Genomic DNA, 24945 nt, shown 5'->3' with positions numbered 1-24945 from the left:
TGTTTCTCCAACAAAGCACTGATGGCTAAGGAAAGGGTGGGTCCTCCTGAACCCATCAAAGCACTAACTCTGAAATTTACTCCTGAGGCTGAAGAACCCTGCAGCCAGTCAGGCGAGGCCCTTCTGCCCCTACCCACCCCCTCTCGCCCGGACCATTGACCCAGAGTTCCGCAAAGCACAGCCAGAGAGGGACCTGCTGCGGCTGCATTTTGGAGCTCAAACTACAGTAGTGCTGCTGGCCTCGTTCAAGTCAGGAAGAGCCTGATGGCCCGGTTATCATGGCAACCAAAGTTTGCTGTAAGGGCAGCTGGTGTTTAGATCTTATTTGGTCTTAGAGGTGCATGATGTCATGATGGTGGAGGCGCCACACCGAGTCAGATGACTCTCTCCCGCAGTTGGCTGCCAGAGGTGGGCATGCGGTTGCCAGGTCATACAAACTGAAAGCCGGAATGGGATCTTTTTAGGGGCTGGAAGATGCTGGTACAGCCATGGCCTGGGGAAGAGGCTCCTCAGAGGACAGGAGCATGTGCTTCAAAAGTGCCACCAAAGTCATTTGGGTAACCGTCTGCTGCTCTGCTGGTTAGGATGGCTCAGTGGTGACGGAGGCATGGCCAGGACCCGGGACACCTGGGCTCAGCATTAGGACAGGTGGTACGGGGGCAACAGGGGTTGCTGTGAGGCCACCAGAGGCCCTGGCATCATTAGCTGTGTGACTGTGGGCAAGTGTCTTGGCCTCGCTGAGCCCCAGTGCCCTGTCCATCAAATGGGAGACCACAGAATCTACTCCATGATGCTGCCAAGGGTTTAACCACCAGAACCTCAGAATGCCCAGGGCACCACAGTGCTCAATAAGTGACAGCTTGAAATCCTTGCTGGGGGACCCTGGATCAGGTACTTGTCCTTCAGGACTCTCTTCTGAGCATGCACTCCCCAGGGTGTCTTCCAGTGCCAGCTCCACACCCCCTCGTTTACCGTGTGCTCACCCTCACCGTGGCTGTCACACATCAGTGCCAGCAGAGGACCACACTGGCTGCACTCCAAGTGGCAGAGTGATGTTGGCGCTGGGAGGGGAGGTGGGCTGGGGCTGGAAAGCCATTGTTTAATTTAGGATTTCATTCCATGCCATATGCAGGACTCTTTATAAAAATCAGGTTGCTGTTTCCCCCACTATAGCAGTAAGCTAAGTACCCATGAGGGCATTTGGAAGGTGGCACTAGCTCTCATTTCCCTGCCCTCACCCCCGGGCACACCGAGCACCAGCCTGTGCCGTGCCTTCCACAGCTCCGTGCCTTCGCCTCTGCTTCTGAGACTCTCTGCTCAAAAGAAAAGTCCCCAGCTCTGGTGCTTTCTGCATGGTTTATTTCTTGACTTATTAACTCATGTAAATTCTCCTTCTGTATTTTGTACCTGTCATTTCACATTTCTCACTTCATTTTAATTATGTAACACAGCTGTCTCTCCCACTGGTCCCTGAGCTCCTTGAAGGCAAGGATCAGGAATCATTTCTTTGTAAATTCCCCAAGTGAATCACATGGTAAGTGCTTTACCAATGTTCGCAGAGTTGAATCAAATTGCATTTATATGGTGGGTATACGTGTTCAAACAGATTGACTTGCTTTTCTAACTATTTCATTTTGGGATACGTTTGCTTTCAGTTTAAATAATCAAAGCATTTGGATAAATATTCTTGAGTGGATTAAAAATAACTGAATATATTCCTAGTGTTGATTCTTGCAAAAAATTGAAAAGATTTTTTTCCTTTCATTTGTATCTGAATAAGAGAAAGAAGAAGGGAAGGGAAACGCTTTTAACATTTTATCTGTAAGGAAGAAATAAAATATAGAGGTAGAAAGTAAAGGTGACTTTCACATCTAGTTTCTGGTTCATATGCAAGAAGGAATTTAAAACCTGCGAAGGCTGGTTTGTCTACAAGAACCTTTCTACTTTGGGTTTCATAACTCCACAATCTCACTTGGGGCCCCAGGTGAGCATGCTGAGTTAGGTATGAAGGCAGAAATAAGTTACTAAAAATCGTAGGTGGTTAATAAGAAATTAAACAAAAAAGAAAAAAGAAAAGGAAAAAATCATAGGTGGTTAATATTAACTTCCTTTTCTTTCATGAATAAAGTCTATCATCTGGGACTAACGGGTGAAACTCAGAGGCCTTTCAGCTAAACCAGGGGTCCACATGCTTTCTGTAAAGGGCCGGATGGGAAGTATTTTAGGGTTTGTAGGACAGCTGGTCTCTGAAGCAACTATTAACCCTTCACACGCTACAAGTTTTAACTTTTTAGGAAATGTAGGAAAATACATTTGTTTCTTTTATTACTCAGAGATTTTATGTGACTTACTGTATGAGTTTGGGTTCTCAGAGAACCAGAACCAATAGGAGAGATATAAATATATTTAAGAGAAGACATGATAGGAACTGGATCACAGGATTATAGAGGCTGAGAGGTCCCACAATATGCTGTGTGCAGGTTGGAGTCCCAGGAAAGCTGGTGGTGTAATTCAGTCTGAGTTCAGAGGCCTGAGAATGAGAAGGACTGATGTCCACAGGCAGGAGAAGACAGTGCCCCAGCTCAGGTAGAGAGAGAATTCTGCCTTCCTCTACCTTTTTGTTGTCTTCAGACCATCAAGGGGTTGAATGGTACCCACTGGCATTGGTGAGGGTGGTCTTTTTTACTAAGTCTACAGAGTTAAATGCTAATCTCTTCTGGAAACACCCTCAAAGACACACCTAGAAATAATATTTTACCAGCTATCTGAGCAACCCTTAGCTCTGTCAAATTGACACAAAATTAACCATCACAACTACCATTAAAGCAACTCTTACTAAAAAAAAAATTACAATCACAGTTTTAAAAAATCTCAGTTTCTAAGAATATCTTTAAGACTAATTTTATTATTCAACTTATTCATGTTTAAAATCCCCAGTGAGATAGAGTAGTGTGGACTCTGAAAACTGCAAACCTGACTCCCTTATTCTCCAGGGCCTAACGTGGTTCATGGAGACGAGTGTCAATTTCTTTCCCGTTTTTGTGTCAGTGAGGGCAGGCTCGATTATGCCACAGTAAGAAACACCCCCAGTAGAACTGTCTTGGGACAGCCAAGATTTAGTTCTTACCTAGTTCTTACCTAGGCTACTCGTCCATCACGAGCTGGCCAGGGGATCTGCTCCGGGTCCCCCCATCTAAGACCCTGGCTGACAGAGCTGCCACCACCTTGTATGTGGCGTCACAGTGGCCGAGAAAGAAGTTGAGGGGCTCTTTCAGAATAATTAATTTTTCTACTCTGGAAGTGACACACCCACTTTTGCTCGTAAGTCACTACCCAGAGGTTGTCCCAGGACCACCCAGTCCCAAGGAGGAGAAATGCGTCCCTACCAAACACCCAGGGGAAAGGTTTGGAGAGCAGCCGTGTCAGATGTGGCATTCTAAATCTATCATATTTCTCTAGCTTCGTTTCTCCTCTGCGGCAGGACTAGTTTGTAAGAATATGATTAGAGATTTGTGCTTTGATCTTGTGTGTTTGTGTATGTGCACGTGCACAGGAATTAGGAAAAATTATTTGGCAAGAGAGAGTAAAAAAGTTACTTTAAAATGAGGCCATTTCCCTAATCACTGACATACTTCAAGCTCTGGGTCCATAGTGTCAGAGGAACTGGCCGGGCCTTAGCGAGCCCACGTGGCGCCTTCGTCTAGGAGGATGCAGCTCTGCCCACAGAGGACAGCTTGGTGAACGAAGCGTGGCCGAACTGCAGCCTCCACTTACTGCTTGATCGGGTACTTTTGTTCAGTGAACAACCTGTACAGCTCTACACAGTGAGCAACCTACTCATCTGTTTGAAAGTCCTGTGACCTGGGAACACCCTCAGTCCCAGGCAAATAGGAATGGTTTGTCACCCGACGTGCATGGTAGCCCTGGGTACCAGCGTTGTCGTTACTTATACTCAGAGGTCAGCCTGTCTATTCTCCTAGGTTCCTCATTTATTTAAGTATAGCGAGCATAATGGAAAAAACCTGGGGACTAGACAGGCCTGGGCTCCAGTCCCAGCCCTGTTACTTAGTAGCTTTCAGACAGGCAGGTCCCCTGCTCTTCTGAGCATCAGCTTTGCATCCATAAAATGGAGGAAGGTAGCATCCACCTCAGAAGTTTGTTGAGAGCCACTGTTATAAAGAAACCAGGGCAGAGCCTGGCAGCCTCTCAGGAAGTGGTGGTTGATGGCACAGAGGAGGAAGCTGCATTCCGGAGGACAAGAGATCCTTCCCAGCAGGAGGACCTGTACACACAGGCATCACTCAGTACAGTTGTGAGCAGGCTGGGACTCAACTCCACTTCACAGGTTAAAGAGCTGCGAACAAGAGAGCCGAGAGACTGAATGTTGAACCTGAGCGTTAAGCAGAGACCTCTGTTCCTTCAGCTGATTGATTCACTGCTTAATTCTCGGGTCTCCAGTGAGAAGTAGCCATCAGCATTTTCCCAGCTCTCTGGGATCACGGGCTGGTTCTGGGCAGAACTGGCCATCCAAACAGGGCAGCTCCCACACTGCAGAGTTGCCATTCATGATGAGGGGGTTTGAGCTTAAAGTCAGACATTTCGTGTCTGTTACACAGTCTTTTTCACCAGTGGTATTACAAAGATTAACTTCTGTGAGAAACAGGGCATGTTAGAGGCCACATTTGCCAAGCCTTCATTGCCTCCTCCCACTACTACCCCTCCTCCTGTCCTGCTACACAATTGCTTCAGGATGATCAATAACCCTAACAAAGCCTAGAGTCTGAGTATGCTTTGAGTGCCTCCAAATCTCCAACCCCAGACTGGGGGTACATGGAAAGGAGAATCACATGTGGCTTTCTGTGCAACAGATCTGCAAGGAGAAGGGAGCGGGTTCACTGAGGCCAGTGACTGTGGATACTGTTCTGCACAGTCATGATGTCTGCCCCGTCCACAGCCCCTGGGAAGGACAGTCCCTCCACACGAGCCATCACCATAGCTCAATGGACAGGTGTGGGCGCCTGAACCCAGAGGAGCCCAATTCCAAAGTGGCCAGCTTCCTGCCCTTACTAAACACCCTGCCCCCTACAGCTCCCCACTCCAGGTGAAAACTTGGCAGAAAAAGTCTTATTCACACAGTAGCAGAGGAAGCCACATCAGCAACCTGGTCCTTTTTTGTTACCCATGAATGGGGTGGGGTAGGGGACGATGCACTGTCCCTGTGAAGACCTTTAATCAGTCCTTTGGTTTATATTCCTACTCCCTGTTCCCACCTTTGGTCATACCTGCTGACCAAGTCCCAGAGCCTCGTCTGTTAGAAGGCTGACTCCCGTTTCCTCTCTAGCCTCTGACATCGTATCTTAGGTTGTAATTTCTCTTCGTGTTTCATCTGGCCACTTTCTACTATCAGCTTCCCATCTTCCAGACGTGTGTTGAAATCTCTTGTGATTTTCTCTCCCCTTTATAACTCCTTCCCTGTCCCTTTTTCCCTTTCTGAACTTTTTTTTTTAAAAAAACTTCAATATCTTAATTTCAGGGGGAGTTGCAAAAAACAAGAGAAGCAAACTCTGCCTGATCTGTCATTTTGAACCAGACGCCCGTACGTGTCTCTTTAAGCACTGAGTACTGATCAACTCACGGAAAGTCTGCGTCACAAAGCCCGCTTTCCATCTTTTATTCAAATAGGGTATAAGTCATCCATGTTTTACTGCACATGTCAGAATTTTTTACCATGTTACAGAATGGGCCAAATCAATCATGATGTAAACATGCCAACTCTGAGGACTTACGATATATTTCTGAGTTAAATCTTACAAAGGAGTTCTGTAATTCATTAACAGTCCTTAATGAATGCTGTTGACTCTTCCTCCACCTCTCTCAGGGATGAAGCCAAGAAATCCAATGCAAAAGCTTGGAGCTCTGCAAGAAGACAATAGCAATTGTATAAGATACTGCTGTCGAAATGTATCAGCAATAATGGATAGCACTGTGGCTGTCTCAAGTTACTAAGCATTAAAAATAGAAACATGGCTTACCTGTGTTTCAAACGCTGTCTCATTTCTCATCTGAATATAAACACTATCCTTCTGCATATTCCTAATGACTGCACCTCTACCATCTCTCTCTCCTACGTAATAGCTAGTGATTCGTTGGAAACGGTGGGAAATTATAGAGGTTCTGAGCAGGGAGTGGAGATCTGGAGGGTCCCTGAAGATGGGCATTTGAGTCGGTCTTTGAAAGGGGGAGGGGGTTGGCAGCCCAACTGCAACGGGGGTGGTCCTCGTGCAGAGGTGAGGAGAGGAACTGCTTCAACCCCAGTTGCCAGGCTAGCCCTGTTGCCAAGGAAAACATCACTCAGAACACATCTTCTGCCAGAAGTATCAACAACTGCAGTTGCAGTTCTCTCCCAAAGTTTAATTTCTTCATTGCAAGGATATTCTTATTTTCCAGGGGTTAAGCAGCCAATTCCCAAGCTGGGCTTCACCCTCCACTCCCCTCACCAGCCACCACCACAATCACTGAATAATGAAGTCCTTTAGCTGGAGAGGTATGGCTGCCAGGATGCTTCCTGAAGAGGGATCAGACCCCACTTTCAATGTTCCAATATTCCCAGGACTTTGCCAACCCTTTGAGACAAAGAGATTTTTGTTTATTTCTAGAGATGATCTCAGGCGGCATTTGGTCATGTGGGAAAGCTTAGGTTGTTCAGTTGTTATGGGAAGCTTCTAATAGAATCAATCTGGGTTTTTCACACGAAGAGATGGAAGCCAGGTCTCTAAATGTAGCTGATTTTAAACACATTCCCAGAGTGGAAAGAATACAGGCTTTGGCAGTTCCGCTCACTGAAGCCAAGCGAGTCAGACAAGTCTGGGGAAACATGATTGGAATCAAGAGCGGTCAGAGAGATCAATTGCCCTGGGAGGTGAACACAGGGAGCTCTGGATATATTTAAACTATGAGTCACATGACTAGACTCTACTTAGGCAGAAGTAAAACATGTTTTGCTTTAAATGATTAAACTTAGTTGAACTTAGTACAGGAAAAATGTCTTTTCCCATCTGAAGATTTTTTCCCCAGGCTTAAAGAATTTCAAGATGAGATTTGTTTTCTTAAAGAGAAAGCTTATATCAACAGCTTCCAAATTGGACACATCTGTGGACTCAGAACACCCAAATGACATCAAATAATGTATCTGGCCCATATTCTACATCTGGATGGTTAAGACAGCATGTCAAAAAAATAAAAAAGGAAGAAAAGTTATAAATATTTCTCTGGTCTCTTGATAATAATACAAATGGATATGGACTTGAATCCCAGATTTATTCCATTTTCTTAGGCATAAAGGTTTTCAGTTTTGTTTTTTGTTTTGTTTTGTTTTTGAGGGGGGAGGGAAGTAATTGGGTTTATTTATTTATTTTTAGAAGAGGTACTGGGGATTGAACCCAGGACCTCATGCATGCTAAGCATGTGCTCTACCATTTGAACTATACCCTCCCCCCAGGCATAAAGTTTTTAATGCCTACTCCTGAAGTAATAAAATAGTAAAATTTCAAGTCTATGGATGGGAAAGTTTAACCAAAATTTCATTTTAACAATTATTCTGCAATCCTGCCTGGATTTGGGTTAATGTCAAGATATGTGAGTTAAACCCTGGATATTTGAAGTGTCCTCCTTTGCAAGGGTTAGGTTTTGAGGGAGTGAGAGAAACCAAGTCTTAAATAAAATGCAAGCGCGACCAACAATAACGCCACTAGGTTTCAATTAGCTTTGGCCTGTTTCTTGTTCTTATTCGGGGATTGCTCTGCTTAAACATAATGAGCATTTTTCTTTCTTTCCTTTTTATCCATTCACCAAAAGCTAGAATTAATAATGATCAGCACCTATCGGCTTTTTCCTTAGAGGAAGAGAATGCTTTCCCTGTCTCCTTTTAAATTTTCTCTTTCCCCAAAGTGGTTCCGTTTTTGATGACGGTTTTTAATGAGGCCTGGCCTTCCGGCGCCAGATCTCCTTTAGGGCAGAGCAGAAGGAAGGGAAGCCCAGGGCCCTTCACTGCCCAATGCCGGCTGCCTCGTGGACAGGCTGGAGGGGGCATTCCGGTCAGAAGAATCATCGCTCCCCTCCTCCTTATGTCCTGTCTGAGGTCTGTCACTGCTGGGGAGAGAAGGCAAAAATTTAAGAGTGCGAGGCCCTGCACCTTCATTATCTTACTCCGTCCGCAAAAGTGTTTCTACCGTCTGGCCCCTTCCTCCAACTTCACATCTGAGGAATAGGAGTCTCGGAGAGGTGACTCCCCACCGCCCTGTAAACTCGGAGAGGGCCGGGCTGTGCAGTCATCTCCGCAGACATCACCCCACTTAGGCCTGTCTGGGGGTGCTGGCCTTGGGCGTGCTTTATATGAAAGAACAAAAAGCGCAACCCGAGTTCTCCCGAGGACCTGTAGGAGCCCCAGTGTTTTCGGTTCTTCCAGGCAGCAGGACCCGGAGGGTCGGGGAGCGAGGACCCCCAAGGAGGGGCGGGACAGGAGGCGGGAAGAGGGGAGGAGACGGAATAGGAGCGGGCGCAGCGCCGAGTGCCATCGCCCCCCATCCAGTGACCCCGCGCCCAGCTCTCGCTGCCCGCCCCACTTCCCACAGCCGAGGGTCCGCGCCCCCGCCCCTGGCCGCCCGCTTCCCCAGAGCCCTCATCCCCGATCTCGCCCCGGCTCCAGGCCGGGGTCAGTACCCGGGTCGCCGCCGCGGGATCTCGTCCTCCAGCCCCCGCCGCCCCCTCCGCCCCCTCCCACGCTGCCCTACCCCGGGGTCTCGTTCCCCCACCCCGACACCAGGGCCTGCGCTTCCCGCTCCCGTGGCTTCGCCCCTCCCTCAGGCCCGGGTTCGCATCCCCGCCCCTAACCGCATCCCAGAGCCGGGATCTCGTCTCCCCTCGACTTCCCCCCGCCGCCCAGGTCCGCACCCGGCGCCCGGCCGCGCCCCCTCCCGCGTCCCCGCCCCCGGGCCGAGCTCCCGCCGTGCGGCGGGCCTGCTCGGCGGGCGCGCCATGGGCAGCGGCAGCAGCCGGAGCGGCCGCGCGCTGAGGCGGCTGCGCAGCCCTGACAGCCGCCCAGCGGGGCCCGGTGGGGCAGCCCCAGAGGGCGGGACCGGGCCGCCAGGCTCGGCGGCGGCGGCGGCGGCGGCCCGGGAGGAGGACCGGGAGGCGGCGGCGGAGGCGGCAGAGGAGGCGGCCGGCCCCGGCCCCGCGGCGCCCCCCGACGGCGGGGACGAAACCTTGCGCCTGCTGGACCAGCTGCTGGCCGAGTCGGCGGCCTGGGGCCCCGGGGAGCTGACCCCGCGAGGCCCGGCGCGGCCCCGACCCGCAGCCGGCGCCGGGAGCCCGGTGAGTGTCGGAGCCCGCGGAGCCGTTGGGGCCGCCGAGCCGGCTCCTGCCCCGGAGCGCCCTCCCCGCCGGCCCGCACCCCGCGCACCGTGTCTGCGGAGCCCCCGCCCTGCCCCCAGCCCCGCCAGCGTCCCGCGGCTCTCGCGCTGCTCGCTGCCTTCCTCCGACCGCCTCCAGTCCCTGCCAGGCTCCCCCGGCCTGCCCGGTGCCCTGTGTGTCACCCGCCCCCCCCCCCCGTCTCGCTGTCCCCGAACCCAGCTGGTCGCGCGGCCTCTCCTGCGCGAACTCACCCTCTGATTTTCTCCCTCCCTGCGTCCTCTGGGTGCAGGTCTAACTGCCTCCGGTTGGGGGTGGGGGGATGTGGGTGCTGAGAGCAGCCTTCAAGGGCAGGGGGACAGACATCCCTGGGCAGAAATGCGTCTCTCGGGCTTTCTTCTGGCCAGAGCTCGCCTTTTATTCCTTTTGAAACTGTGGCTCCTTCCAGCATAGGTGGGAGCTGGCCAGGGGTGCTACCTGGCTCTCAGGTACCTGCCCCTTGGCCATTCCCTCAGACACTGTTGGAGGAGGGTGCTAAGAGGTGGGACTGGTAGCCAAACAGTGGTTACAAAGTCCCCGCGAGTCAGACCCGTCAGGATCTCTGCCTTGTGGTCAAGCAATTCGCATACTACTGGCTATTTTTAAGATACTATGCGATCTCTTTTTGGCTTCCCTCTTCTCTCTTCCAGAACACTTGTAATAACATCCCTGCTGTTATAGAAAAACAATAAAAATGAGCACTCTCGTTTGGCAACAGTCTTTACTCCAGCAGAACTGAATGAGCAAGATCTTCAATATCAGCTCCTGGGCTTGAGGAGGATGTCCAAGGCAGTCCTCCCTTCCCTGGAGTCCCACAGGCTTTGCTTAACAACTGCTGGGGACCTGAGGGAAGTGTCTTCTGGGGCAGCCACCAAGCAGTAGAATCCTGGAAGCTCCTCAGTGAGGTGGCGGGGAAGGGAGGGGGGTGGAAAGGACTGGTCCAACCCAAACAGTGCAGAGCCTTCCTCCTGTGTCCTCCCGCCCATCGCCTGCTACCCTCTCCAAGTGAGCAGCAAGTGGGACCGAATTATATAACAAGATTCCTTTAAGATTACATCAGTGTTCAGTTACATAACCCTAAACATGGATAAACAGTTGAGAAATTCAGAGGAAATTCTGAGGTAGCATGGAAGCAATCTCTTAGTTTTCAGTTTTCAAGTGTTTTGGCAACTTCAGAAACAAAAATCAGGAGAAAACAAAGACTGGATCCCCCCACACTGATTGGCTGGGTGACATAGGGACTCCTAGGGAGCAGGGGCTGCCTTTCTCCTTCTTTCAGTCATTTCTCAGGTATTGTTTGAGCATCTGTTGTGTGCCTGGCTTCACTCTAGGTGCTAGAGATGCTACGGACATGCATGCTAGGAGCTCGATGCTAAGGAGTTTGGACTTTACCATAAAAGCCATGGGTATCTTTGAAGGATTAGGGGAGTGACATTTTGTGTTTTAGGAAGGTTGGGCCAACAGCCATGGGAGGATGAACTTGGCAGAGTAAGACTAGGGGCAAGATGACCAACTGGGGACTACTTCAGTGGTCCAGATGAGCAGGTCCCGAGTGAAGCAGTGCAGTGAGAGGACTGGGACTGAGGGGGAGATGGAGTCGAGAAAGATGAGGAGGTAAAATCAGCCAGATGTGGTTGCTGTTTTGGATGTGGACTGTATGTATCTTCTGTACCGCAAATGTTTCCTGAATGAATCCTAGAATCCTAGATTATTAGAGCTGTAAGGAAGCTTGAGTCCAGTTCATTTTTTTTCAGGTCTGGGGAGACAAAGTAAAAAGACTAAAGTCTCTTGGAGTCCTGGCTGTAAAGTTCGTGGGCCAGCAGGTTAACTGCCTGTATGGCCAGGTGTGGGGTTTATGCTTCTTTGCTTTATAGATTACATCCTTGAATTGAGTCTCTGTCAGTTGCATGTTTTACAAGACTCTTAGTTAACAAGACACCTCGGGCTCACAAAAAAATTGGGATTTTGATGAATCAATATCGAAACGTATAAGTAGAAGTTGGCCCTTCTTCAGAATGTTAGAAATGATGTTCCCAAGGACAGAGAAAAAGCCTGACTGAGCATATAGATAACACTGTTTTAAATTTCTTTAGGAAGGAAGGAAGAAAACCTTCCTTAGGTTCATAACTATCTAACATGTTGGAGGGGAGAGGTATTTTTCCTAAGAGAATATCAGACTCAAGTGAAATTACCCCTTTAAATACGCACATTTAAAAATTTTAACCACTGTTGATTAGAATTTCTTAGGGACTGATTATGTGTATCTCTGAATCATCTGCTCTGTCTGTTATGATCTCTGATTCTGAATATTATGTATTACACTTGACTATGTTCAAAAATAATTGCAGCTAATATTTTAAGTGAGTATGTGGGTCTCAGAGCTGCTTTCATTTCTTTTGTTCTCTTTAAGACACGTGTCACCGAATTATAACATCCTGTCTTGAACTTCTGTACTTAAACTGTCTCACAAGCAGCTTTTCATGTTGCTGCATAATATTCTTAATTATGACTTTAATGAACGTGAAAGTTTCCATCAAGTTCATGTACTGTAATTCACTAAACCGTCTCCTATCACTGTTCTGGATTAATTTTCAACTTGTGCCTATGCAGTCTTAGGTGCCCAAGGCAGAATTCCTTTCCCAAAGTCAGTGGAACTTTAAAATCAACAGTATTTTAGTGGGATTTTGAAACTGAAAACTATTTAGGGTGGGAAAACTATGTGTAAAAAGTTAAGGGCTTGGATTTGTCTTTCATTAAGTTATTTAATCAAACTGTGATTTTTTTAAATGCAGCAGTATCTCTGCCAATCAGTGGACTCTTGATTAGAAAAACGTTCAGTCTCATATTGATCTATCCATTCAACGTATACTTTTGAGCACCTACGTGGGACAGGTTCTGTTCCAGATGCTGGTTATACATCAGTAAACCAAACAGACAAAACCTCTGCTAAGATCCTGGTCATGTAGGTCCAACAGTGCACAAAATAAAATATAAAGAGCAAAAAAGCAACAGGGGTTGGGAGAGCAGAAGCAGGCCCGGGTTGTCATTTTAAATCAGTGATAACCCAGGTGTTACTGAGGAGGAGGTGTCTGGGCAAAGACGTGAAGAAGGCTAGGGCCAGCGGTGCTTCTGTGGGCACGAGGGGTCAGTGAGTCGGAGGCCCTGGGGTGGAGCCTGGAGGTTGTGCTGACAGAGCCGTGAGCTGGGCAGTGTGGCCGGAGTGGAGGGAGCAGGGCAGAGCCGTGGGAGACAGGGCAGTGGCCTGATGCCTGGGCAGAGCGTGGCGAGCCTTGTGGCCACCGTAAGGCCCTGGCTTTTACTTTGAATGAGGTGAAAAATGCTGGAGGGCTTTGAACAGCGGATGACACGATCTGGTTGGTGTTACAGCTCACCCTGGCTGCCATGTTGAAGACCGACTGGGATGGGGTGGCGGGGCCAAAGCTGGGAGCAGAGTTGGGATGCTTCTGCAGTCATCCAGGTGAGAAGAGGGATTGGTGTGGACCAGGATGCTAGTGAGGGAAGTGGTGAGGGCTGGTTGGCTTATGGACCTGGATTACAGATAGAGACAGCCAATTTACCAGTGGATTAGCTGTGGGGTGTGTGGGAAAGGAGTCAAAGTAGACCCCAGAGTGTTTGGCTTGAGCAGCTAGAAGGATATAGTTGCCGTTAAATGAGATGGGAAATGGGGAAGGGGCAGGTGTGGGGTATTGTTAATCAGGAACTTGGTTTTGAATATGTTACGTCTGAGATGCGTGTTAGACATCTCTGTAGAGCTGTCAGGTGAAAGGACCTTTACAAGAGTTTGGCCTTCAGGGGAGAGGTTGGGTTTGGAGTTAATGCTCTGGGGAGTCCTTAGAACATAGGAGGGTGGCGATTAGATCAGATCACCAGTAATGATGATGCCCGCTAACACGTAACTATCCCACTGACGGCGTGCCAGGCTCTGCTCTGGGTGTTTGCGTGTGTGACCTTGTTCAGGGGTAGAGACGATGAGGGGACAGCCTGTAAAGGGGAAGAAAACCAAGAGGATGTGGGGTCTGGAAGCCAAGGGAGGAAAGCATGTGAAGAAGGAGGAAGTGGCCAGCTCTTGTAAATGCTGCTTGATGGACACGCGAGATGAAGCCTGAGAGCTGTCCGGTGGGTGTGATGACCTGGAGGCCCCTGGCGCCCTTGGTCAGAGCCCCTTCCGTGGAGCAGTGGGGGAATCCTGGTGGGCCAGAGTTGATGGAGAACTGGAGAGTGGCCAGCACTTTTAGGAAGGTTCTTTTTACAGTGCAGTGGTAGGTGGGGAGCCATAAATATGACTCTGTTAAGGGTACTGAATTAACCATAAAATCGCAGTCATAGAATGGGCTAGATAAAAGAAGTTTCGGGGATTACACATGCTAGTGAAATTCAAGGACACCTTTAAAGAGGAAATTTGGTCCAATCCAGTCTACATAAATTCAGTATTTTTACTAACAGGTGATAATGCAGACTTTCCCCCTCCTCTGCCTAATAAATCCAAGTCACTCAAGATCAAGGGAAGTTCATTATCTGTCTTCTCCTTAGCCTGAAGGAATCCATTGTCCACCATTTTTGCAAAGGTTCCATTTGGCTCTAGCAAAGGAGGGTGGGGGTCACTCTTTTTTGCCTGTTATCATCAGCCAGGGCTTCACAGTGATCCTGGCTCATACCTGCTGTGGGATGCGAAGGGGAAAACAGGCAGTCAGAATGATTACATGGCTGAAAAGCAGATCTACCACAGGGATTTGAAAGTGGTGGATAATACAATGGACTTTCTGGGGGGAAAAAAAAAGCCACTATTTGGAAGACAGTTACATCTGTCTCTATTCAGATCTACAGCAAAGAACACACATTTAAGTGGCAGTAAGCGATATTTGATCGACCTAGGACACACTAAAGAGTAAACATAGTGCTGACACCTGAAGTCTCATCCTGTGTTGGGGAGGCTGGTGTAAACGAGCACTCATCATTCATCGTGCAGTGGAGTAAGTGGGAGGAGGAGGTGAAGAACCCCAGCCGAGGCAGAAGTCTTCCTATCTGAGAACACCTGACATCTGAGTTGGTTCTAAAGGATCAGTAGTTTTCCAGCGGTTGATAAAGGAGGGAGCATCCCATCCAGAGCGAGCAGCATGTGGAAAACCCCAGAGGGACAAATGTGCTTCAGGAGAACAGTGTGCCTTCCGTAATGTTTGGGCAGCAAGGTGATGGTGGACGGATGCAAAAAGCAACGAGATTGGTCTGCATCACGATTTCACAACCTTCTGGGCTGAGGGGTTGAACTTTATCCTGTGGGCAGTGGGGAGCAAGTAGAAGTTTTCTGTGTTTTTCATTTTTACATTTTTATTTAAAAAATCAGAATAGGTAATATACATGCACATGAGGAAAATTGTAAGAAGTACACTTAAAGGACAGCTTCCCTTCCTCCCTGTCCCCACCTTTCCTTAGTTCCCTTCTCCAGACGCCCACTGATGGATTCCTCGTGTCTCCGCCCCAGCCGGTGTTTAGAAAGACAAGTGGTGGCAGGAGGGAGGGGCATGAGAGGGGACCACGCAGGGAGCGGGGTGCCCAGGTGGGAGACGCTGCAGAAATCCAGGCAAGGGAGGTGGGAGAAGGCGAGGTACGCTGGGTGTGGTAACAAGGGAAGGTGAGTTTCTAGAAAGGCGCCAAGGTTTCTTGCTGATGTAGTGGAGTTGATACTGATGCTGTGTTGTGCAGGTTGGTTTTGGGATGTGAGACAGACAAGTTCCATGGGCTGTCAGAAACTCACATCCACTGTAGGAACCGGTTGGAGCTGGTGTGGAACTCTGAGCCTTAGCATCTAGGGGGGCAACAGGGGGAGAGCACGCGCGTGGCTGGAGGGGAGTCCTGAGCTGGAGCCCTGGAGAACACCAGGAGCAGGAGGAGGACTCTTGGGAGATGCACAGAAACAGTGAGATTTCAGAGTGCTCCATGCATTTGCCTGCAGGTGGGGTAGGAGGTGTGACCTCACAGGGCTCCCTCCCTCCGTGGTTCCGGGACGCTGGCTCTGTCCGTGGTCGAAGCAGAGGCTCCCAGCACCTAGCCTGATGCCAGGCCTCAGGGACTGCTGCTGAGTGTGGGGTGTGGGGAAGTGGACCGGGCGTCACTGCCTGGAGAGATGCTGCCTGGAGAGACGTGGGCGGGGGCTTTCCTGGCACAGGAGCTTTGAGTTCCCACAGGGCCCAGGATGAGGCTGAGCTGGACTCTGGTGATGAGGGTCAGCAGTGGTCTGTGCAGACCGAGGTTCTTATGCACCTAAATGCCAGCAGCCATCACCAGCGCGGAGGCAGCCCCCAGCCCAAGGCCACCAGTTCAGATCCCACTGCAGTGGGAGAATCACAGGTTGCTGGAGCTGGAGGGACCTCAGAGAGCGCCCAGGCTACCTTCTCATTTACATCCAAGGCCTTGGGGGCCCAGCAGGGTGACTGCCCAAGTCCCTGGCAGGGCCAGGATCCATGCCAGGCCATCTGCCTCGGGCACAAGAATCTGGCTGCCGTGGGAAAATGCACACGAACGTGCTTTATGAGGTGATAAAACGTTGTGTCCATGTAATTTCTTGTTACTTGTGGATTTTCTAAAAATTAACTGCTGATAGTTACTTTTCTCAAAAACTCCTAGTTTTAAGAGTCAGAGGAGCCTTTGAAAAATCATCTTATTCAATCCTTCGTGTGTTTTCTGCTTCTCATTCAGCTGTGATGTGGTTTTTCAAAGCCTCCCTAGGATCTCGAGTGATGACAGGTCACACGCTCACCCTGAGCTCGGCCGGGTTCCCACGGCCCCAGCCCAGGCGCCGGGGCCTCCCCAGGGTCCAGGTGTCTGTCCTGCAGACCCTGAGAGGCAGGCAGGCTGGCGGCCAGCTGGCTGGTGGCGGGAGCTGTGTCTGCACTAGGCAGGGGGCGGCCACCAGGGGCTGCTGTGTCTTTGCTTTTCATCCAAGCTCCCATGCGCAGCTTCAGCAGGCTGTATTCCTAGGAGGGTGTCTAACGCATTTTGCATCTGAGAAAGTCAAGTTAAAGACTTAAACAAATTGACGAGAGGAAGGACCACATATTCAAGTCGCAGGCATGGAAACACAGGTAAAAAAAAAAAATGAAAGATAGAACTGAGCCATCAGGGAAATTATAAAAGAGAGAGCATGGCTTTCCGTTTGAATGTGGCTTTTGGGTGTACAGTCCACGTACGAGGTGGACGTGATGCAGCCTGTCCCCGGTAGTAGTGAGCAGAGCAGCGCACAGAAGTGGAAACCGGGCTGATTATGCAAATGTTTGAGTCCAATCTTGTGCTCTTCCACTCAGTTGCCCTCCTGATGGGAGAAACTGTATCTGTAACAACACTTACAAAATCTGCAACAACACTTACAAAATCTGGTGATGAAAGAAAAAGCCCCAGCAGGTGATAGCAAAAGCTGGTTCCAGCAGAAACACACAAGAGGGAACTAGCGTCCCTACTGGATGACTTCATAAAAAATAGCTGGAGGATGGTCGGGTAATAAAAGTATTACTTTTCTTCTATGTTACCTCTGAGACTATAACCACGCCCAGTGACTGAAAACTACAGGGAGGCACGTTGGTGTCGATATAACATGAGAGAACTTCCCTGTGTCCCCAAGAGAATTAAAAGCAGAATCTCAGAGAGAAATCTGTGCCCCTGTGTCTATAGGAGCATTGTTCACAATAGCCAAAAAGTGGAAGCAACCCAAGTGTCCCTTGACAGATGAATGGATAAACAAAACACGGTATATACATACAGTGGAATATTATTCAGCTTTGAAGAGGAAGGAAACTCTGACACAGGCTACAACATGGATGAACCTTGAGGGAGTTACGCTGAGTGAAATAAGCCAGACAAAGGTGGACAAACATTGTAGATTCCACTCAGGTGAGGTGTCTAAAGGAGCAGGTTTCGTAGAACACAAAGGAGAACGATGGCTGCCTGGGGCTCGGGGGTGAGACTTGTTTAATGGGGGCAGAAATTCAGTCTTGCAAGATGAAAAGAGTTTGTGAGATTGCTTGCACAACATGAATGTACTTAATACCAAATTGTATGCTTAAAAATGGTTAAGATGGTACATTTTAGGTTATGTGTATTCTTACCACAATTAATTTTCTTTTAAATAAAAAGAAATTAAAAAGAATTGTCAGGTAGTCTGAGCTGCCCGAGCTGGAACGGGCTGCTTCAGGATGCGGTGGAGGTGAGTGTGTGTGGACACGTATGTGTGCGTGTGACTGGCCCTCCTCTCCTGCCTTCATCCCCCATGCCCACTTTCTGTCCCTCTGCCCCATGCACACTCCTTGCTGACCTGGGAGTCATCTCCTCTTCATCTTCACACTCCCCAAAGGCGCTGTGAGTATTCACAGAAGGATGCCCTGAATACTGACTCCCCGCCGCAGGGCCACCAGCCGCCAGCAGCCCCCGCCAGCTCTGCGGGCGTCCTTGGGACGAGGCCCTGCTTTGCTGAGCAGCCAGCGTGTGCAAGCATCGCAGCAGCTGGCTGGCTTCCACAGCCCACCCCGCAGGGCTTGTGTGGCAGGACACCCAGGGTCGGCTTGCTTTTGTTTACCACCACTCACTAATGCTTCCCTAGAAACACAGCAGAACTGGTTTCTCAGGGAAGAAAGTGATGTTCTGGAATCCCTCATGCCTCGAAGACCAAGACCTTCCCTGGGCTCTCGCCTTTATGCCTGCGGGTTGCCTTCCAGCAGGGCTGTGTCAGAGGCTGCTCTGGACCAGACGTTGGTTCAGATGTCCACAGTGGTGTTTACTGGTCACTTACACAACAGGCATTATATTAAGGATCAGACAGACAGACAGATAGATAATCTCACTGCAGCCCTGAAGGCCAAGTCCCTGTTACACAGATGCATAAACCCAGGCTCACAGAGCCTTGCAGCTCACCCAAAGGCACATCTTTATTAAATGGCAGAACTGATATCTGAACCCTTTTCCGTGTTATGCTATTTTTACTCTGTTATGCCAACTGTTATATAGATAAACCCAAGGTTATAGCTACCCGTCAACTTGACATTCAGTTCAATTCAGGAACTATTTCGTGTTTTTTATGTGCCCAGCTTGGGACTGGTAAACTTGGGGGGTAAAAAAGTCTTGTTGGGGAGGATTAACTAATGTTCACAGGTTATTAGAGACAGCAGAGCATATAACATGGCATGTGACAGGAATGACAATAGCTGATACTTAGTGAATACTTATTAAGTGCCAAGCATTTGGTAATCATGTTCAAAATCTCACAGTAAACTTGTTTTGCAGATGAGAAAACTGCTCCATAGAAAGGTTAGGGACGCTGCCCAGAATCACACCGCTGCTGGGGCAGAGCTCAATCTGTCCTTTTCAGAATTCTCGCTCAGGACTGTCATCCCGCCACCCCTCTGCGGCTACACAGATGTTTATAGCCCCTGACTCTGGGCTCCTGTTATTTTGCTGATTGTTAGTGTGTCTGAGACCTACTGCTCTAGTGACATTGCCCCTTGAGAGCAGAGGGTGTGTGTCCCCATGGCAGCTGACGCAGCACTGGGCACACCGGGGTGTTGAGTAAACACCCAGTGATTGATTAATCCCTGGGACTAAGCCTCAGAATTGGAGGATGGAGGGAGACTTTAAAAGAGGATTTTGAGAGAATGCAAGCAGCTTCCTCTGGGGGCAAAAGCCCGATCCTGTCTACTGGCAGCGTAGGGTTCTGTGCGGAGGGAGCACGATGGGAAAGTTTATGTTGCTCTACTAGTAAAAGGAAAAAACCAAACATTTAACCCTCCCCAGTGCCTGCAGAATAAGTCAGAATAAGACTATTGATGAATAGTTTATTTAGGATTTGTATTTTCTCTCTCCCATTTCTTTTTTTTTAACCTGAGATAACTTTATTTTTGTTTATTTTTATGAAGTATAGTCGGTTTTCAAATTGTGTCAAAGTCTGATGTTCTCCCATTTCTTTGTCTTTTTGTGTTGCTTCCAGAGAGGATCTCTTACTTTGATCTTCCAGGTAATTGATTTTCTCTTCAGCTGTGTCTAGTTTACTACTCAGACCATCTACTGAGATTTTACTTTCTTCCATCGTATGTGTCATTTCCAAAATCTTTAGCTGGTTATTCTTCACAACAGCTTATTCGTGTTTGGCTGAGGTTATGAATCATTCTCCTTTTAAAGTCATTTTAGTCTTCTCTGATAACTCTTTTCTCAGGTTTAATTCTTTGAATGGATGAGTTGGGTTCCTGCCTCCACTTGTCCTGGAGGAGGGTCACGATGTGCTCCTGGGGGGTGTGGCCATCGTCAGTGGCCTGGGAAGTTTCCTCTGCTTCCTGGTGTCAGCGGCCACCCATGCTACCCTGCCGCTCCTGCCCCAGCCTGGGGGACACGCCTCCCTGCCCTGCCCTTCGCACAAGCATGTCCCTCCTCTCTGACCCTTGCCCCAAGGCCTTCTACTGCTCCAGCATCCATCACCTCTGAACTTGGAGCCCCAAAGCTGCTGCTCTGTCCAGCAGTCCCCTCATGTGTGTGTTGGGGGCTGTGGTCTCCTCCATCAATCTAGCCCAGACTGTCTTCCATCATCCCCCCTCCTACTCTCTGGTTCTGCAGTACTGTTAGAGATTCGTGGGGTTTGTTTTGTTTGTTTGTTTGCTCATGACCTCTTCTGTCATTCCCAAGGATTTGGGGTGAAAGCGAGAAGCAGGCGTGTGGGTTTGATTTGTCGTCTTAACCACGGTGTCTGATGACCTGCAGCACTTGTAGCTCATGCCACAGGGTCTGACCCTGGGTTCTTCTCCAGTAGTGTCGTCGTGCCAGTTTTTCCTGCCCAGCTGTGAGCTGCTCTGGCCAGGGATCCTATCCTCTATGGGTAATAGAACACGGCACATGGCAGGGCTTGTAGCAGTTGATAAATAAATACTTCTTTGACGACTCTGTGCATTTGCATGTGCTGTTCCTTACTGATGTGCCCTTCCACTCCTTTCCACCTGGTAAACCTCTAATCTTTCAGAACTCCAGCTTAAGTGTCACTGTTGTCACTCTTCTTGGCAGCCTCCGATGATGTTTTTTCTACTCAGAGTTGGTTTTCCCTCCCACTGGCTCTCCCAGCACTTTATAACTCAGTTATAGAATTTATTACATGGCATTGCATTTCATTTTTCTATCTCTCCCCATGAGCTGTGAGCTCCTTGAAGACTGGGTTCTGGACAGCTGCACTCTATCCTCTAGGGCTCTGCTTGTGCCAGTGGGGGGTCTTGTGCACAAGGTAGGGTGGCATCCGGCTGGGCTGTGGCCTTGCTCAGCTTCATGGGTCCAAGACCAGCATCCACAATGCCCTCACGTGCCTTACCTGGGGATCACGGTGAGGAAGGTTATGAGACAAACCCCTCTGCTGAAAACAACTTAATATACTGGATAAAATTAATGTGGTCAGGATGTCATTCAAGTGCTAAGTAGCTGATGAGATAGTGAGGAATTATCAGCCCAGGTCTAAGAAAGGCAAAATCCAGAGAGGTAGATGAGACATTGGGCTGCATTTGCCCCAGGTGACCTTGAGCTTTGGGTCTGATGGTGTCCAAGACTGAAGGGAACAGAATTTAGGGCCTGATGGAAGTAAGGCAGTAGGGAAGGGAAGTAGGAGATCCCGCCTCATAAATCCAAGACCCTCGGGAGACTGCAAGGAAAGGTGTCACCGCACAGAACAGTGCAGGAGGGTAGAAAAGCCTCCATCTAGCTGCCTCTTAGGTTTGCAGCCCCAGTTCCCATCACCTAGGTGGTCCACAATACCTGAACGCATGGATTTAATTTCAAGTGGTCCCAGACCAGGAGTGCCCCCTGGTGCCTGGACAAAGCAAATGCATGTCCTCTCTGGAGAAGTCCTGTTCATCCCAGGTCTCAGAGAACAATCACAGAGAGTTTTCAAGGATAATGAGCATCAAACAATAAAAAAATCACCAACCACCCAGAGAACCAAGTGAAAACTAAAACAATAGACAACAAAAGTAGACCAATGAAGACTTCAGTTATTTGGATTCCCAGATACAGATTATGATCAACTATGTTTATTTTGTTTAAGGGAAATACCTGTAAAGGACAAGGACCTCTAGAAAGTGGCCCAGGATGTTTTAGAAGGAGCCAAATAGAACTTGTAGAAATGGAAAATACAATAAACAAAATTAAAGATGCTGATGGTTAACAGGAGATTAGAGAGAGGTGAAGACAGGATCAGTGCCCTGGAAGACAGAGCTGAGGAAATGACCTGCACACAGCACAGAGAGACTAGGATCTGATAAAGGATCTCAATCCTGAGAGCTTGAGAAGAGGCCACAGCAGACCTAGAATTACTTTTGAAACAACGGGAACCTTCTGTTTCCATTCAGGAATAAGACAAAAATGCCTGTTATCATAATTTCTTTTCAAGATAGTACTGGAAGTCCTAGCCAGTGCAGAAGGGCTCGGGGGAAAATGCATAAGGACCAGAAAGGGAGAAACCAAATGGCTATTATTTCCAGATAATGTGAGCAGGAGCAAAGGAAGTCCAAAAAGAATCTATAAATAAGTTATTAAGACTAATAAGAGAGTTTAGGAAGACTGACAAACACAATGTGTATTTCAAGTATATTGTTTCATGCAGAAACAAGCAGGTAGAAAGTAAAATTTTATTTTAAAAAAGATAACATCAAGTATCTGGGAACTGGTCTAAAAAGAGACACGCATGCTCTCTGCCGGGAAAATGATAAGACTTCTTAAAAGACACTAGAGAAATCCTAAATGAATGCAGAAATATTCCCTGTTTATAAATCGGAAGACTTACTATTGTAAAGAGAACAAGCGCCCCTAAAATGATCTGTACATTAATTTAACCCCAACAAAATCCCCAAGGGGGACAAGCTAACTGCAATACATATACATGGAAGTGCAAAGAACCAGGAGGAGTCCAGGCTTCTAAGCTGCGGTAACTGAGACAGTGGCGCTGGCACGGGACAGGCATAGACCATTGGAAGAGTTTGCAGACAGTAGTGTGATATCTGGGCACCTTGGATTTGGAGGAGGTGCAGCAGAGCAGCAGGGCAGGCTGCCAGACAGCGCTTAGATGGAGATCAAGACCTCCACTCCTAGAGCGAGAGATGGGGGCATGCTGGCCAGGTAGCTGCTGGGAGGCAGGGAGTCTCTTGGTGTCAGCTTTGTTAGTCACTCCCCTCTCCCAGCCTCAGCTTTTCCCCCGTAAAATAGGTGGGTGAACTAGAGAGCACAGGCTTTCCGCTTCCCAGCTCTGGTTTATTTGGTCCCGAGTTGAACGCGGTGGCCACCATCTGTCAGCAGAAAGTCAGAGCAAAGGCAAGCTGCACCACTGACAACCTTCTGATGTCTCTTCCTCTTGTCCTTCTCAAGGTGTCCCCAAAACAGAGCACCGAAGACCACCCAGGGAACAGCAGTGCCTCCTCCGAGTAAGTATGGGGGAAGCACATCCCTGGCAGAAGTCACAGCTACCCCGCCCCCAAGCCTCCCCTTCCCCCACCTCCCACCCCATCCTCTCATCTCCACCCCCGCCCTCATTCGGTCCATCTGTATGCAGTGGCCCATCTGTCAATGCGGCACAGTCCTTATCCTTCTGGAGTTTACAGCCTAGAGGGGTGACAGGGGTGCCCCCATTGTCTCATCACAGCGATAGCAGGGAAATACACTTAAAATTCCCGGAAAGTGTCAGCTGAGGACCCCAGGCCCAGAGGCCAGGCCTTCTCTGTCTGCACGGCCCTGGGCCTCATGCTCATGAGGATTCTGGGGCCTCAGGAGCAGCCAGCACCAGGAGGCTGAGCTGCAATTACCTTGGGCCCTTGGCTCTCTCATCTCTAATGGGGTCACAGTGATCTGGTCCCTGGGATGCAGGTGACTGTGGTGCTTGAGATCATTGGTTTGGAAAGCTGTGAAAATTCTGGCCTGTGGAGGGGAAACAGGGATTCTGGAGCCTTCTGTCTGCAACTGCTGCTGAAATTCACTCGCTATTTATTCTGCCCGTGCTGGTGGGATGCCTCCTGGAAGCCAGGCCCCGGGCCAGCCTCCATCTTCCCAATGAGTAGACTGAGCTCCAAGGTGTGATCTGCCCAAAGTCAAAGGGATAGTAAATTCTAGACACAACATACAGCATAGATGACTCAGGCCCCATGTAGCACGTGGGTCTGCAGCTCTCTCTTCTGGGAGAGAAGTGATCTTTTTTTTTTTTAAATATATGACTTCAGGGATCTCTGACATAGTGAATTATAATTTAAACAATGATCCATTTCTTGACTCTCAGTCCCTTAGTATCCATCCGTTCTTTTTGATGTTGTGTTTCCCTCCTCAAGTAGGGGGAGACCCCATTTGGGTCTCCAGGCTCCCCCAGGGCCGCTGGCAGACACAGTGTTGCCTGTCAGACAGGCCAGGGTGGCGTGAAGCCAAATGGATCCCCGCCTGCTGTGGCTGCAACGCCAACCAGGGGGCCACTCCTGTCAGCCTCCCCCCCCAGTCCTACCCCCTCCACCCCGTTCTCCCCGGTGTCCCATCTGCAGGGAGTGTCGGGTGCCCAGCAGGAAAGGCCTTGCTGAGCCCATGCGACAGGTGAGGAGGATCTGCTGCAGGCAGGTCACTGTGTGACCAGGGGCAAGGCATTTCTCCCCCACTACAAAGAGGGGGCTGGCCTGGTGACCCCAGCGGAGCTGTGCAGGAGGCACGTGTCATTCCTGGGCACGCGGAGGTGGAGTCCCACTGTTAGACCCTCATCCTTCCTGTTCGGTGCTGGGGGGCCCGTTAGGCTGCACACGCCCCTCGGTGACAGTCCCGTGGCCCAGAGTCCAGCTCCAGCTCTGCATCCCGGGAGAACAGACAGGATCCTGGAGGCTGTTCTCTGAACGTCAGTCAGGAGCATGACGGCAGTGATCAGATGGGCCTAGAGAGCGTCCAGCCCAGCCCCCAGGCTCACACAGCAGCAGGTCTCCGGCTGGCAGGAGGGAGGTCACTGTCCCATACCTGGCAGTGGGCAGCTCTGGCCTAACTCTCCCGACCGTCTTGGGAGCTGCAGGCTTTGCACCTGCTTCAGAGGCAGCCCCTCCAGCTGGTAGCACCCAACCTGGCCCAGGCTCCACACCCGCCCACCTGTCAAAGGTGCTATCGGGGGCCAGGCCAGGGCCAGGCACAGGTTGCCGCCGCCATGGGGCAGCCTAAAGGACAGGGAAGTTTGGGGGCACCCTGTGAACACCACCCCAAAGTCCCAACAAAGTCCAGAAAGCCAGAGAGGAGATGGGCAGCCAGGTCCGGGCTGGTGGGTACACTGCCCGGAGAGAGGGCTGCGGGGTGGCCAGGATCCTGATGCCCCATCCTGTCCTGTAGCAGAAGCAGCTCCTGTGAGACCCCCAAGGGTGCAGGCACAGGGATACGTCAGGCAAATGGCTATCTCAACACAGCTCACTTTGCTGAGGGCTATGCAGGATGCAAGATTTGGTGTCACATGCTGCACACACATTATCTTAT

General features: G+C 49.7%; 1 protein-coding gene and 2 long non-coding RNA genes across 4 annotated transcripts in view; 2 read left to right on the top strand and 1 right to left on the bottom strand.

The window, feature by feature from the left end:
* LOC105076031 (uncharacterized) overlaps positions 1 to 5831 on the top strand; it is a 23797-nt gene extending 17966 nt beyond the window's left edge. Inside the window, exons 5-6 of one of the 2 annotated variants that reach the window (XR_012499209.1) lie at positions 1452 to 1534; positions 5534 to 5831. This is a non-coding gene — a long non-coding RNA (uncharacterized LOC105076031). The remainder of the gene's footprint in view (positions 1 to 1451; positions 1535 to 5533) is intronic. The other variant, XR_012499210.1, reaches the window with a different exon arrangement.
* Positions 2072 to 10002, bottom strand: LOC141573460 (uncharacterized). Its single transcript, XR_012499211.1, has 3 exons — positions 9660 to 10002; positions 5787 to 5916; positions 2072 to 4354 (listed from the first exon to the last, which is right to left on the bottom strand). It is a non-coding gene; the product is annotated as an uncharacterized LOC141573460 (long non-coding RNA).
* CYS1 (cystin 1) overlaps positions 8992 to 24945 on the top strand; it is a 24322-nt gene continuing 8368 nt past the window's right edge. Inside the window, exons 1-2 of the mRNA XM_074341653.1 lie at positions 8992 to 9369; positions 22834 to 22889. Coding sequence (XP_074197754.1) covers positions 9034 to 9369; positions 22834 to 22889 — 392 coding nt within the window. The 5' untranslated portion in view covers positions 8992 to 9033. The remainder of the gene's footprint in view (positions 9370 to 22833; positions 22890 to 24945) is intronic.

This window comes from Camelus bactrianus, chromosome 15, assembly GCF_048773025.1.
Source record: "Camelus bactrianus isolate YW-2024 breed Bactrian camel chromosome 15, ASM4877302v1, whole genome shotgun sequence".
NCBI lineage: Eukaryota > Metazoa > Chordata > Mammalia > Artiodactyla > Camelidae > Camelus > Camelus bactrianus.
This window is presented reverse-complemented; position numbering and strand designations above follow the sequence as displayed.